General features: G+C 37.0%; 1 protein-coding gene across 2 annotated transcripts in view; it reads left to right on the top strand.

Moving 5' to 3' along the window:
* The window catches only part of LOC117921614 (vacuolar protein sorting-associated protein 53 A), a 47,989-nt gene that overhangs the window by 17,674 nt on the left and 15,915 nt on the right, over positions 1-14,400 (top strand). Inside the window, exons 6-10 of one of the 2 annotated variants that reach the window (XM_034839559.1) lie at positions 2,105-2,175; positions 3,187-3,311; positions 6,777-6,937; positions 7,044-7,185; positions 7,753-7,816. In XM_034839559.1, coding sequence (XP_034695450.1) covers positions 2,105-2,175; positions 3,187-3,311; positions 6,777-6,937; positions 7,044-7,185; positions 7,753-7,816 — 563 coding nt within the window. Of the gene's footprint in view, positions 1-2,081; positions 2,176-3,186; positions 3,312-6,776; positions 6,938-7,043; positions 7,186-7,752; positions 7,817-14,400 lie in introns of both variants that reach the window. The other variant, XM_034839560.1, reaches the window with a different exon arrangement.

Below are 14,400 nucleotides of genomic sequence, written 5' to 3'. Positions count from 1 at the left end.
GGGGGAGGGTGGGGGGATTGTAACGATCCACTCTCAACCATGTAGATATTGTTTGTTCTTGGTTGAACAAACCTTTATGACTTTAAAGTGCATCTACATGGTTAAAAGGAGACCATACATGTATAGTGTCAAGAAATTTTCCCCCTATTTGATGGTGTATATGACAATCATTCTCCCATGCAAACACAACATTTTCATTGTATCTCACGAGATTGCGGGGCCAAATAGGTGTCTGACCTTTTATTGGGTCAAATAAACTCCCACATTGGATTGAGGATCGACTTTGATACCATTTGTAACGATTTGCTCCGAACCATGTAGATATTGTTCGTGTTGGGCTTAGTGGGCTCTCATGGCTTTAAAATGTGTTTGAAAGGAAAAAGTTCCCGACACTATATATATATAAACTCCTTGTAATCATGTAGACATGTTTTATAGTAGTAAGGGCCCAAGGGGTCTCAAGTAGACAATATCTATATGATTAGAAGTAGGTCGTTACATGGGGTTTTCAGTCCTCATTTTTTGTTCACACTAGCGGTGGACATCCTAAGTAGAAAGATCTCTAGTGTGGAAAGTCTATGTCTAGCAGAAGATTTATATGCAGCTAAGGATTGCATGACGTTTTCATAACTCCAGTTTGCTAATGAAACTATCTCTTTTTGTCCACTAGCATAGAAAAATTGGTAAATGGGGCATGGTGCTGGGTTTTAAAGGGAACCATGACAAAGGTCTCTATTTGGAGTCAACATTCACTAAGAGTGCGCTTTGGAACTAACTCCCATGATTGGGTGAGTATAAGACAAGCAAAGGCCCTACAAAGTTTTTGGCCTTTTTCAGAGAGCAACTCTAAATCTCATGCATTTTGAAATCTGGTGGTAACAAAAGTGTTGAAATATTTTGGCTGTTGGAAGAAAGTTTATTTTCCATTTAAAGGTATGATTACATCTAATCTTTTCTAGCATATGTATTGACATATTTTATCTCTGGCTTTAGCATTTCTGGTGATGTAGTTTCTAGAATTGACAAGTTGTTCAAGGACTTTCTTTGGTCTTGGTATGAGAATATAGAAGAGACCTCGTAAAGCCATTAGCACAGAATTTTGTGTCATCTGTAAGAGGAGTCGGTTAATGGATCATCTTTTATTACACTGCCTAGTAGCATTGACATTATGACATAGGTTGTTTGAACTTGTTGGAATAGATTGAGTTCCACTTAGAAGTGTGGTGGAGATTATGACAATTCCTGTAAGGGTTTGGGAGGTCTTCTAGAGGGAAGTCACTGTGGTGTATTGTTAGTCTCATATTAGTTTGGATCATATGGTGGGGGAGGAATGCAAGGATTTTTTTGAGGATAGATGGACAGCTATGGAGGCATTGTGGGATTTAATTTATTTCTCCTTTTCTCCCTCCGGGCATCAACTAATGCATCACTTGTGTGTACCTCTTTGAGTATTATATTGCTGGATAGCCTGGATTGAAACCTATTATGCAGGTCTCCGAGGTCAGCTGAGAAGACACTCTCTAAATGGAATCTTCCTCTAGTGGGTGCCATGGATCTAAGAACCTAGCTCATTACCAATGGCTTGTGGATGTTCTGAGATAGAATCAATGAATATGGAAAACTTGGTGCTAAAGGATTTCAAATCTCTTTAGCCATCTAGTAGAGCTTATATTTTATTTCTCATATTTTCACAACCTTGTTGGTTTTCCTTTAAAATCTTGATCAACCATAGTTAACAAAGAGATTAGGTTCATATTTGTAAGGGGAATTTCTGCTTAAATGAAGTCAAGTCCCTATAAGTTTGGGTCGTGCTCTTTTTCTAAGACAATTGTATGGGAGTGAAATTTTCTGACACAAGCTCAGTACTCAATTGCTTATTTCCTCTGTAACTGGAGTTTAGATTGATTGATTCCACAATGCAATTTTCTAACAAAAACTTGATATGCAATCTTTTGAGCATTACACCTTAAACATTAATGGGACGCCATTCTTTCGTTTCATAAAGAGTTCAATCAGCTTAAGGTTTGGACACAGATTTGAATTATTGAAGACATATCTTTGTTTATGAATTCTTACTGCAGAACCCTTTTCCATGATATGGCAGTGTCTGCTGTTGAGCAACTTCAAGTAATGGCTTCAAAACGACAATATAAGGAAGCAGCTGCTCAGCTAGAGGTACCTTAGCTGTTAGCAGAATACTTATTTTCATCATCTTTGTCATAGATTACCAAGTGCTTTGTGTTTCCCTTTTCTGAGTGGACACTCTCCTTTAATAGTCCTTAACTCGATTATTTTTTTGCTGTTTCATTGCATATGCATTCATCTTGCAGTACTTCTGAATGCCAAAGCTTCATTCTTTTTTGGTTTTTCCAGTGGGAAATGAAAATATAGTTTACATGATATTGGGATTTCCTGGTAAAAGTTTGGAAACTTTCTTGATGTGGAAAATGTGATTTGTATTTGTTTTTCACTGTCCGAATATTGTTCAACTAGTAAATCAAAAAATAATGTTTTGGTAATGTTTTGAATCTTGATTAGGAGAGGCATACAAGTCTGCTGATATATGGAATTTTAATGTAAGGTACTTTTTGGTTGGACATCCACGATTTGTTGTTGTCTTGTTCATTCTCTTGTGCCTTTCCATGGTTTTTTAAATGCATTTTCATGACCTTTAAGCTCTGCCATGTTTACAAGTGGCAGAGAACTTTTTCTTATCATGTAATATTTTTTGCCAATACATTTTCTTGGCTGTTTAAAAACTTATCAGCTTCCCCTTTCTGCATAGTTGTAAACACATGTGATGCACTGGAAAATAGTTTGAGGACATTATTGGCAAACCATATGTGTCTAGTTCAACAAAAGAAAAAGGAATTGTATGGCACAAGCAAAAAATAATAGATCAATCAAAAGGGCTACAGTTAATTTATTATACTGTTGAAAAAAAAAGGAGATAAATATAAATTGCCAAACATTGAAGTGTAAGAGAAAGAGAGTATGAGTAAATATGTCTCCTTATTTTATTGTAAATGATATAAAACCTCCCTAAACTACAAGGGTGGTGACACCTTATCTCAGCAGGAAAGAAAGTGTTTCACGTTGAGCTTTTGACATTTTTTCTGAATTGTTGGCTTTGCTCATATGAAAGATCTATCATGTTTGCTAATTTTGGTTATTGATGTGTTTCAGGCTGTAAACCAATTGTGTAGCCACTTTGAAGCCTATAGGGATGTTCCAAAGATCACAGAGCTGAGGGAGAAATTCAAGAACATAAAACAAATACTTAAGTCTCATGTATTCTCTGATTTTTCTAGGTATGTTATCCTTTTTGATCAGATAATTAAATTTATTGTAACTCAGGTATTCATCTTTGGAAAGATCACATTATATTTGGTGTGAAACAATGTTATGTTTATGCCATTGATAATGTCATGTGGGCCCAATGTTTTGCTCTGGCCATCAATATCCCTTCAATGCATGTAACACATATTGAATAGCATGGATTAGATAAGTGTAGCCATATGATCCATATTCTTGCTTTTCATTTAATAAAGAATTTGAAGTAAAACTCTGTTTCAGAGAATTGAATGCATGAAATAACTTTCAAACTCCAATCAGCTTGATATTTGATGTGCATAGAAGGCACATGAAATCCAACAATGTACTTGATGAAACATGGGTCTTGCATGAAGTTATGAGTGGCACAGAAATATTGTTATTTACATTGCATATAATTTAAAAATTATATATGTAATTGAAGATCATACTTGCACACATTAAATTGATTAGTCATGCTGTCATGGGTTGATCATCTTTCCTACTTCTTTATAACAACATATAGGTTTGACAGCTAAGTGCTAAATCTCCCTTTGCTTTCTAGAATCTCCTTTTGCTTTCTAAAAGGATGTCCATCTTGTTTCTTACACTCAATAAAAAGGGATACATAATGGTAAAAGTTGGGAACTTGTTAGTTTCCCTTCTACATATAATGAAAATTTGAATTCAAAATGGTTCCTAGTTCTAGAAGAGAACCATGTCCCATGTGGAGGTCTAAGATTGGATTCAGAGTGATGGTTTTCCAATTCCCACTATCCATCCTTACATTTTGGTAGTATTCAGGTTGGGTTAAGCTCAAATCAGCTCTAAAGTGTTGCTTGAAGTAGCATCTTGTTTTTAGATTTAATTGGAAGTTGATGCTGAAGTTGATGCTGTGATTTTAAAAGGACAACATTGTGCTATGAACATTTCATGAATATGAAGAACTTTGTGCATAAACCAAAAAAGGGCTTCCATGATAGGCTACATTATCCATGCTTCCCTGTTAGGCTCTTTTATAGCCAAAAGCTCATCTAGTAAAATTATCCAAATACAGGCAGAAGCTCTTATTGAGCTAAAAAAGAAGAGTTTTGCCTTCTAGAAGGCCAATAAAAGCAGATTATAAATTGAGTTAAAACAAGTGCTTTTGATCAACAACAACCATAAAAGTTGTCCATTTGCTATGTACTTTTGTGTGTCTGTGTAATGGAATCAAACCTAAACCTCCCCTCCCCCCAGCTCAAGTCCTTGCCACATGGGTAAGGCCTCAAGGCTTCATGCTTCTTGATTCACACAATGAAATAAATTGGATCTTTATCTGTGGCAAAAGCAAGAGAGAATTTTGGTTAGTCAACAATCATAGCAAGGATTTCAACTTTCAACTTTTTTGTCTATAAAACGAAAGTAAAAGGAGTGGAAAAAAATACCATTTGCCATTCAAAAGGATGTTGGTGCAAGCAAATGAGGAGAGAGGGGGAGAGAATATCTTGTTCATCTCTTTGGCATATTATGCATCATCGTGTTGTGGGTTGTGTAACAAGAGAGAAATGTTGGGATTTTTGAGGAAAAATGTAGAATAGAAGTGATGTTGTGAGATCTTATGCATTTCTACTGCTCCTTTTGGGCTTCTTGTACTGTCACTTTTAGTTTTAGAGGAATTCCACTTAAAGTTATTCTACTTAGTAGGCTTTCGGTTTGTAATTTGAAAGGGGTGGATAACGCTTGAGAGAGTTTGATTTTGGTTTTTGAGATATTTTGTACACGCTTTTATCAGTACTTCTCCTCGTACAGTGGAGGAGTATAGTCTTACTTTGATCAAGTTTTGTATTTTGTGAGGACATCTCATCCTTCTCTTCAACTTTACTATTATCAATATATATTTTGTTTTTGATCCCCTCCAGCCCCCACCCCCACAAAAAAAAAAAAAAAAATCTTCTTCTTGTAGTCGTGTTAAATATATATTCAGAATAGCTTCAATGTTTCAAATATTGAAATTTATTGGAAAAAAATAAGAAAAAGAAAAAGAAAAGATAAAGATAAAATCAGTGTTAGTCTATCTTTGGAGGGGATTTGTTGAAAGTTTTGGCAGAATTCTACCATATTGAGTTCATTTATATGAATGGCACTTTCACCTTTACTATCCTTGTCCTTAAGAAGGACCCCTCCCTTGGATTAAAGCTTTCGATATAGTTTAGTGTCTACTTGTTTAAGTCTTAGGTCTCATTTGGCACACTGTTTTGAAGGCTTAAAAGAGCTTTTTCACAATAACAACTCTTTCATAGGTTGTTTGGGTATGCTTAAGAAGTCCTTTTAGTTGAAGATGTGAGGGCTTTTTTTGTAGCTTTTGCCAAAAGATCTTCAAGAAACTAGATTAAAAAAAACAAAAAAATCTTTCACGTGGACATTTGTAACTTTATATTTTTTTTGATAAGTAAGAGATTGTATCAATAAAAGCGCAAAAAATGTGTAAGAGCATACAGGTTGTATACAAGTAAAACAAGCAAAAAGCAGAAAAAAGCGTACAAAAAAAATACTCCCTCCCTCATCCAATACCCAACCACTCTATAAAATCAATCAAATGCATATAGCCACCACCTATATACAACCTAACCCACATAGAGAAATTGTTTAGGAATAAATTTTTTAGCCTTTGATAAAGACAATTCCTCACTATAAAAAAAACTCCTGTTTCTTTCCTTCCATATCATCAAAAAATGCAAGTAGGAGTAGCTCTCCAAGCCTTGATTTGCCTTTGCAACTTTATGAATTGACATGTATCAAATAATAATTTTTATAAAGTAAAAAGCCACCCATTTATTTATTTAATAAGTAATTTTAACAAAACACTCACAAATCTCTTTCTAATAAGCTCTCCTAGTGCATATCTTGTTACAAAGGACTTTATTAAAAGCTACAGCTAAGCCAAAGAGGGCCTTAGCTAAGGTCCTTACAAGGCGCCTCTAGCATGTGCTTCACAAGATTATCAACCCCTCCTAGGGCATTTTGTTAAGGGTAGACCATTCATTTCTTGATGTTATTTTATTGCTAATGACATCTTGAATTAGAAGGTCTAGTTTCAAGGGTTTTTTAGACTATGTTGTTTTCTAGGAAAGGTTCTTGGTTTAGATGGAGGAAATCAAGCAAGTGCTGTTTTTTCTCTGTTAGTTTTCTTTGTTCTGGCTAGTGGTTGGATTGGGGCTTCTAAATGTGTTCACCAAGGAACCCTCTTTTCCTTTACCTTTTCATGCTAAAGATGAAGATAATGGATAGGATGATTTAGAAGGCTTCATCAGATTTGTTTAGCCCCTCTGACAAATGGACATGTATAATCTCATGACTAGGTTAATTTCCAAGAATAATCTTGTTATCTGCATATTAAAAATAGGTCAAATACATATATATTCTAAGATTCTTCTCCTCTAATATTGCTTTCTTGAACTCCCTTTTCAAATTATATATACCAGCTTAGGTACTGGGAAAGAGACAGAAGAAACAAATTTACTCCAGCAGTTATCTGATGCTTGCTTAGTTGTTGATGCTTTGGAACCATCTGTGAGGGAAGATTTGGTAAAGAATTTCTGCAGCAGGGAGCTTACTTCATACCGGCAGATCTTTGAAGGAGCTGGTTTGTCTGACCTCATATTCTGTTGCTATTTTATTTCAGTTTATGTAATATCAGTATGTTCAATGGCTTTGAATTCAAAATTTCCTTATTTTTGCTATTTTACTAGAACTGGCAAAGTTGGATAAGGCTGAACGGAGGTATGCATGGATCAAACGTCGATTAAGAACAAATGAGGAGATCTGGAAAATTTTTCCTCCTTCATGGCATGTTGCTTATTTGCTCTGTATCCAGTTCTGTAAGATGACAAGGTTTGTTGTACTCTTTTTTGACTTTAAATTTTAACTTTGTTAGACCAATCTTTCTCTGTACTTCTTGGATGGCTAATTAACACTCTTGGCTTCTTGAATTCTACCATAGATTTCTGTGAATTCTCAGCTATTGTTTGAAATTTCAGAGAATTTCATCAAACTTCTTTTCTAATGTTAGGATACAGATATTGTTATCGGAATCCAACATCTTTTTAAGGTTTTAAAATAGTGACCACCAAGAAACCTGATATACTGTGTAAATATGCTCTTTGCTGGTTAGATTCAAGTTCTGTGTAAAAAAGGCTAGTTGTGTCATTGTTAGGTACAGATAGCATGCTTGATCCTTAATTCTGTCTTTTTTTTTTCTTTAATCATATTTCTTGGATAGTAATTGGGAATGATACTGCTTCCTAGGCTTCATGTTATTGTCTTTATTGCCACCAATTTTGCATGAGAGATGAAAATTTCCTAAACAACAGAAGTTTGTAAAGGGCCATTAAACAATTTATCTTTCTATTAAAAACTTTGTACTGGACTAGAGATTTGATGCATGGTTTATATTTCCAGGACTCAACTTGTGGAGATCCTTGATAATTTAAAAGAGAAGCCAGATGTTGGCACATTATTGTTGGTGAGTCTTGTTTTTTTCTAACTAATTGCCAAGTGATGAACCCTTATTGCTTTCATACTTTTTCCAGTGCTTTATATGATCTTGAGAAGCAAAATTTGACATGATTGTATTGTTTTTTGATGATTCAAAGCAATGATTGTACTTTTGATCTTATGTCTAACTAGACAAACTAAGGTTTGGCTACAAATATCCCAGAACATGAATTGCATTGCTATAATCAATGCCTATTAAACAAATTATTTATGGAATAATAAATATTTCTTCAACATTGTTCTGGTGTTTAAGTTCTGACCACTCACCCATATTTTTCATTCACTAGTAGACTATTTTGTAGTATCTGTTACTTTCTCCTTCGTGAAGCAAACTATGGGAACGAGGTCAAATATATAAGCGCTACTTGATAAACATTTTTTATTTTTATTTTATTTTTCCAATCATTATCTGTCATTGGAACCTCCCAAAACCCAAAATCAGATACCATATATGGAGCAAACAATGTCCTTTTATGACTGTTGTGAATGGTGTTGAATATAATGTATTTATAATGTACAATCTTTCTTTCATTTCTTAATATAGGTCACATATATGGTAGTTAGTTCAACTTAGCCTTGTATATATATTTCTCTATTGTAAGAAGTTAAATAGATGAATGAGAATTAAGGTTTTCTGTCTCTCTCTCTCTTTCAACATGGTATCAGAGCCAAGGGAGAAAACCTTATTCTTTCTGGTTTACCTGTGTAATTAATTTCAGGAATCTGTCCAGTGATTGTGTTTCATTCCGGTCACCTTTTCCAATCTCCCAAAACTTTCCGATCAGCCATATTGTAGTCAGAAAACCCTCATTATCGACTACTTTTTTCCGGCGATATTTTCCGACACCAATGACATCATCAAGAGCACAAAGAGGAGATTTGCAACTTTTCTCAAAGCACCGAAGCCAAAAACCCACCCACGCACCTTCCACGCGCCACTCTTCTCTGGTGGCCTGAATCCCACGCGCCGGCACGTGAGGGCGTGTGGCCCACTTTCCGGTGCCGAGCTTATTCCAGCAGTCTCGTTCGGCGCTGTCTTGCACTTCTAAGCCTCCGTCAGTCCTCTCTAAACCCTGATTCTCCATTTTTTTGGCATTTTAGCCTCCGCGGGTCTTCTTTCAGCCTCCTCCGGCCTCCGATGGCAGCTCCCTTCCTTGGTCGAGACCTGTGTGTGCCTTGGGAAGGCCTCTTCTTCATCCCCAGTCACTTTTCTCCTTTGTTTGGGTCCCGACATACCAGGTTCTTCTTCCACAGCTGTGATCCGACCTCCCTTTAAGGCTCTCTTTGATCCAAACGTGATTCAATCTCAGGTGAAGTGGATATGGCGACTAAAAATTCCATTTTTACATTCGTCATCTCTGGATCTCCTACTATCACATCAGAAAAATTGATTGGTAGTGAGAATTATCTCTCTTGGTCAGTGTCCGTGGAACTCTGGTTTATGGGACGAGGTTATGAGGATCATCTTGTTGCACTTGAGGATGCTATACCTGATGTTGACAAAGTGCAATGGAAGAAGATCGATGCACAATTATGCAGTGTATTATGGAAATCTGTTGATCCCAAAATTTTCCATCATCTTCGTGCCTACAAAACTTGCTTTAAATTCTGGACTCAGGCTAAAGGATTATACACAAATGATATTCAATGATTTTATAAGGTGGTTTCTGATATTGTTCATGTGAGACAGCAGGACATGGATCTGTTTACTTATATTGGCTGGATTGCGTCTCTTAAGGAGGAGTTCTTAACTTTGATGCCCTTCACTAATGGTGCTGAAGCTCAACAAATACAGACTGACAAGTTCTTTATGGTGTTAACCCTCATTGGCCTCCGTCCAGATCTTGAGTTTGTTCGAAATCAGATTCTTGCTAGTCCATCAGTACCATCTTTGGATGATGTGTTCGCTCGTCTATTACGCCTCTCCTCTACTCAGACCTTGTTGATTGATGGTCCTTCAGATTCATCTGTGTTAGCCTCTCAGACTAACTCTCGAGGAGGACGTAGTGGCAATCGGGGTCAAGGACAACGTCCTCAGTGCACCTATTGTAATAAGCTTGGTCACACTCAAGATCGTTGCTATCAGTTACATGGACGGCCTCCTCGCACTGCCCACATTGCTCAGTCATCTGATCCTCTGCTATCTCGACCTGACTCCGCTGCGAGCTCCACATCTCAGAGTATCACCCTTACTGGTAGTGATTATGATGCCTATCTCCGATATCAGGCAACCACATCAGCTTCTACTGCCCATATCGGTAATGTCTTAGTCTGCTTTACTCAGTCTCCTTCTCTTGGCCCGTAGATTCTAGATTCTGGAGCATTTGATCATATCTCTGGTAATAAACACCTTTTCTCCTCTATTACTACTACCTCTGCCTTACCTACTGTTACTTTAGCTAATGGTTCCCAAACTATGGCTAAAGGTATTGGTTTGGCTCATCCTCTCCCTTCCCTACCTCTCCATTCTGTCCTTTATGCCCCTGAGTGTCCTTTTAATCTTATTTCCATCAGCAAAATAACTCGCACTCTTAACTGTTCTATCACTTTTTCTGATAAATCTGTGATCTTGTAGGACCGGAGTACGGGGAAGACGATTGGCATAGGGCGTGAGTCTCAAGGCCTCTATCACCTCACATCACCTTCATCTCCTACAACTTGCATTTCCACTGATGCTCCTCTTCTCATTCACAGTCGTTTGGGTCATCCTAGTCTCTCCAAGTGCCAAAAGATGGTCCCTCGTTTTTCCACTTTGTCGTTGCTTGCGTGTGAGTCGTGTTAGCTTGGGAAACATACTCGTGTCTTGTTCCCAAGCGTTTGAATAATCAGACAAAGTCTCATTTTGAACTTGTCCACACTGATGTTTGGGGTCCGTGTCGGATCGTGTCTACTTTAGGATTTCAGTATTTTGTCACTTTCATTGATGACTATTCAAGATGTACTTGGTTATTTTTAATGAAAAATCGAGTTGAGTTATTCTCCATTTTCCAGAAATTTTATGCTGAAATCCAAACACAATTCAATGTTTCTATTCGAGTGTTACGCAATGACAATGCTCGGGAATATTTTTTTACACCCTTTACTTCTTTTATGTCCCAACATGGGATCCTCCATTAGTCATCTTGTGCTCATACTCAACAAAATGGGGTTGCTGAACGTAAAAATCGACATCTTGTTGAGACAGCTCGTACCCTCCTTCTTCATAGTCATGTTCCTTTTTGTTTTTGGGGGGATACTGTTCTTACAGCCTGTTACTTGATTAATCGTATGCCCTCATCTATATTACATAACCAAATCCCTCATTCCCTCATTTTTCCTACCCAACCTCTTTATTTCCTTCCTCCTCGTGTCTTTGACTGTACTTGTTTTGTTCATACTCTCACACCTGGACAGGACAAGCTCTCTGCCAAGGCTACGAAATGCATCTTTTTGGGATACTCTCGACTTCAGAAGGGCTATCGTTGTTATTCCCCTGACACTCATCGTTATTTTCTCTCCGCTGATGTCACCTTCTTTGAGGACTCTCCATTCTTCTCATCCTTCGAATCTCTTCCCATTTCTGAAGTATTGCCACTTCCCTATATATCCCCCCCTTCAGATGCGCTCTCTTGTCCTCTTCAGGTTTATCATCGTCGACATCATGTTGTTGCTCCTCCTCTCTCTTCAGCTGAGGTACCTGATGACTCACCTCCTGTCCCACCGATTTCTCCTACCTCGACCCTGTCATCTACTGACCATTTGCCTATTGCTCTTCAGAAAGGTAATCGATCTACTCGTAATCCTCATCCTATTTATAATTTTTTGAGCTACCATCGATTATCTTCATCCTATTCTACCTTTGTCTCTACTTTATCCTCTGTTTCTTTTCCTAAGAGCACTAGTGAAAAACTTTCTCATCCTGGGTGGCGACAGGCAATGGTTGATGAAATGGCTGCTCTGCACTCTAATGGCACATGGGATCTTGTTTCTTTATCTCATGGTAAATCTACAGTTGGATGTCGTTGGGTCTACACTGTTAAAGTTGGTCCTGATGGTCAGGTTGATCGCCTTAAGGCACGCTTGGTTGCTAAAGGTTATACTCAGATTTATGGTTGTGACTATGGTGGCACCTTCTCTCCTGTTGCCAAGATTGCTTCTGTTCACTTATTTCTCTCCATGGCAGCTATCTGTCATTGGCCTCTTTATCAGTTGGATATTAAGAATGTTTTCCTTCATGGTTAACTTCTCGAGGAAGTGTATATGGAGCAACCACCTGGTTTTGTTGCTCAGGGGGAGTCTAGTTTAGTGTGCAAGTTACGCCGCTCTTTATATGGCTTGAAACAATATCCTCGGGCATGGTTTGGGCGTTTCAGTTCAGTTGTTCAAGAGTTTGGAATGCTTTGAAGTGAAACAGATCATTCAGTTTTCTATCATCATAACTCTTCGAGCCAGTGCATCTATTTGGTAGTTTATGTGGATGACATTGTCATTACAGGCAGTGATCAGGAGGGTATCCAAAGACTAAAGCAACACCTTTTCAACCACTTTCAAACCAAAGATTTGGGCAAACTCAAGTACTTTCTGGGACTTGAAATAGCTCAATCCAGTTCAGGTGTGGTTATGTCACAAAGGAAGTATGCCTTAGACATCTTGGAAGAAACAGGTATGTTAGAATGTAAACCTGTTGACACTCCTATGGATCCAAATGTCAAACTTGTACCAGGACAGGGGAAGCTTCTAAGAGATCCTGGGAGATATCGATGACTTGTAGGCAAACTGAACTACCTCACCATCACTCGACCAGACATATCTTTTCCTGTAAGTGTGGTTAGTCAATTTCTACGGTCACCATGTGACAACCATTGGGATGCTGTGATCCGCATTCTTCGATATATTAAAGGAACACCAGGCCAAGGTATGTTGTATGAAGACAGGGGCCATACCCAAATTGTTGGTTACACAGATGCAGATTGGGCTGGTTCACCCTCAGATAGGCGTTCCACCTCAGGGTATTGTGTTTTTATTAGAGGTAACTTAATATTTTGGAAGAGTAAGAAACAAGATGTAGTGGTCAGATCAAGCGCCGAAGCTGATTATTAAGTTATGGCTTTGACAACATGTGAACTCATATGGTTGAGGCAACTCCTTCAGGAATTGAGATTTGGAAAAGATGAATAGATAAAACTAGTTTGTGACAATTAGGCCGCATTACATATTGCATCCAATCCAGTCTTTCATGAAAGGATCAAGCATATTGAAGTTGACTGTCACTTCATTAGAGAGAAGATCGCATTAGGGTGTGTTGCTACAAGTTTTGTTAATTCAAATGATCAACTAGCAGACATCTTCACTAAATCTCTCAGAGGTCCTAGGATTAAATACATTTGTAACAAGCTTGGTGCATATGACATATATGCTCCAGCTTGAGGGGGAGTGTTGAATATAATGTATTTATAGTGTATAATCTTTCTTTCCTTTCTTAATATAGGTCACATATATGGTAGTTAGTTCAACCTAGCCTTGTATATATATTTCTCTATTGTAAGAAGTTAAATAGATGAATGAGAATTAAGGTTTTCTCTCTCTCTCTTTCAACAAATGGTAAATATCTTCTTAGGAAAAAAATTCCTGGAAGAAAATCGGTTATGTTCCCAAGGATCAGACAAATAGATAGTTTGCTTCTATAGCATTCAGCCGGCTTGATTTAGCCTGCATTTTGTTGCAGTAGCACTTACACACATAGAGATACTTTGGATCCAACTACATATCCTTGTCAATCTTCATAAGAGAACTATTCGATCAGTTGCAGCATGTTTGTGATAGTGGAGTATATTGGTAAGTGCAGACGTTTTGCTTAAATGAGGCGAGGCGTAACCCTTGAGACAAAATGAGATGTAAGCCTCAATTTAAACAAATAAATAATAAAAAATTATAAAAAAAAATAAAAGAAATACTCATAAAATCACAATAAAATTGAATGATAAAAAATACATAAACTTCATAATGATAAAGTTAATTATTTTTCATTGTTAATAGTTCTAATTTAGTTCCTTTTTCTCTCATGAAATTTAGCTCTCTCATGGTTTATTTTTCATTGTTAATAGTTCTTCTCATGAAATTTAACTCTCTCATGGTTTTACCAAATATTTTTCAACATATTATTACTATCACTATGATCCTCCAAGGAATATAATAATATCCAATTTCTATATTATCCTCCCCATTTGTGTTAATAACCACCCATCCCTCTTCTTCTTCGTCCACCAATTGTAGTTGTATCTTTTTTTATTTGTTAATAATTAGATTATACTTGAGATCAACCACTAGGATTGTCAACTATTTCCTTATTCATTTCAATCTCTTTTTTCCTTTTCATTTTAAAAGTTAATTGAAAGTTAAATAAGCCATTATTTTGCAAAAGGTTTAACCAAGTAGGGATCTAATACAAAATTCATGAAATCTGTATCAGAAGTCCACAAAAGCATAGATGATAGAACCCATTAAAACTCATTGAATTTTGAGACTTAAGCATCTTATAAAATATATACCAAAAGCCCATAAAGGCTAAAAATC

The sequence above is a fragment of the Vitis riparia genome, chromosome 9 (genome assembly GCF_004353265.1).
Source record: "Vitis riparia cultivar Riparia Gloire de Montpellier isolate 1030 chromosome 9, EGFV_Vit.rip_1.0, whole genome shotgun sequence".
Lineage (NCBI taxonomy): Eukaryota > Viridiplantae > Streptophyta > Magnoliopsida > Vitales > Vitaceae > Vitis > Vitis riparia.
This window is presented reverse-complemented; position numbering and strand designations above follow the sequence as displayed.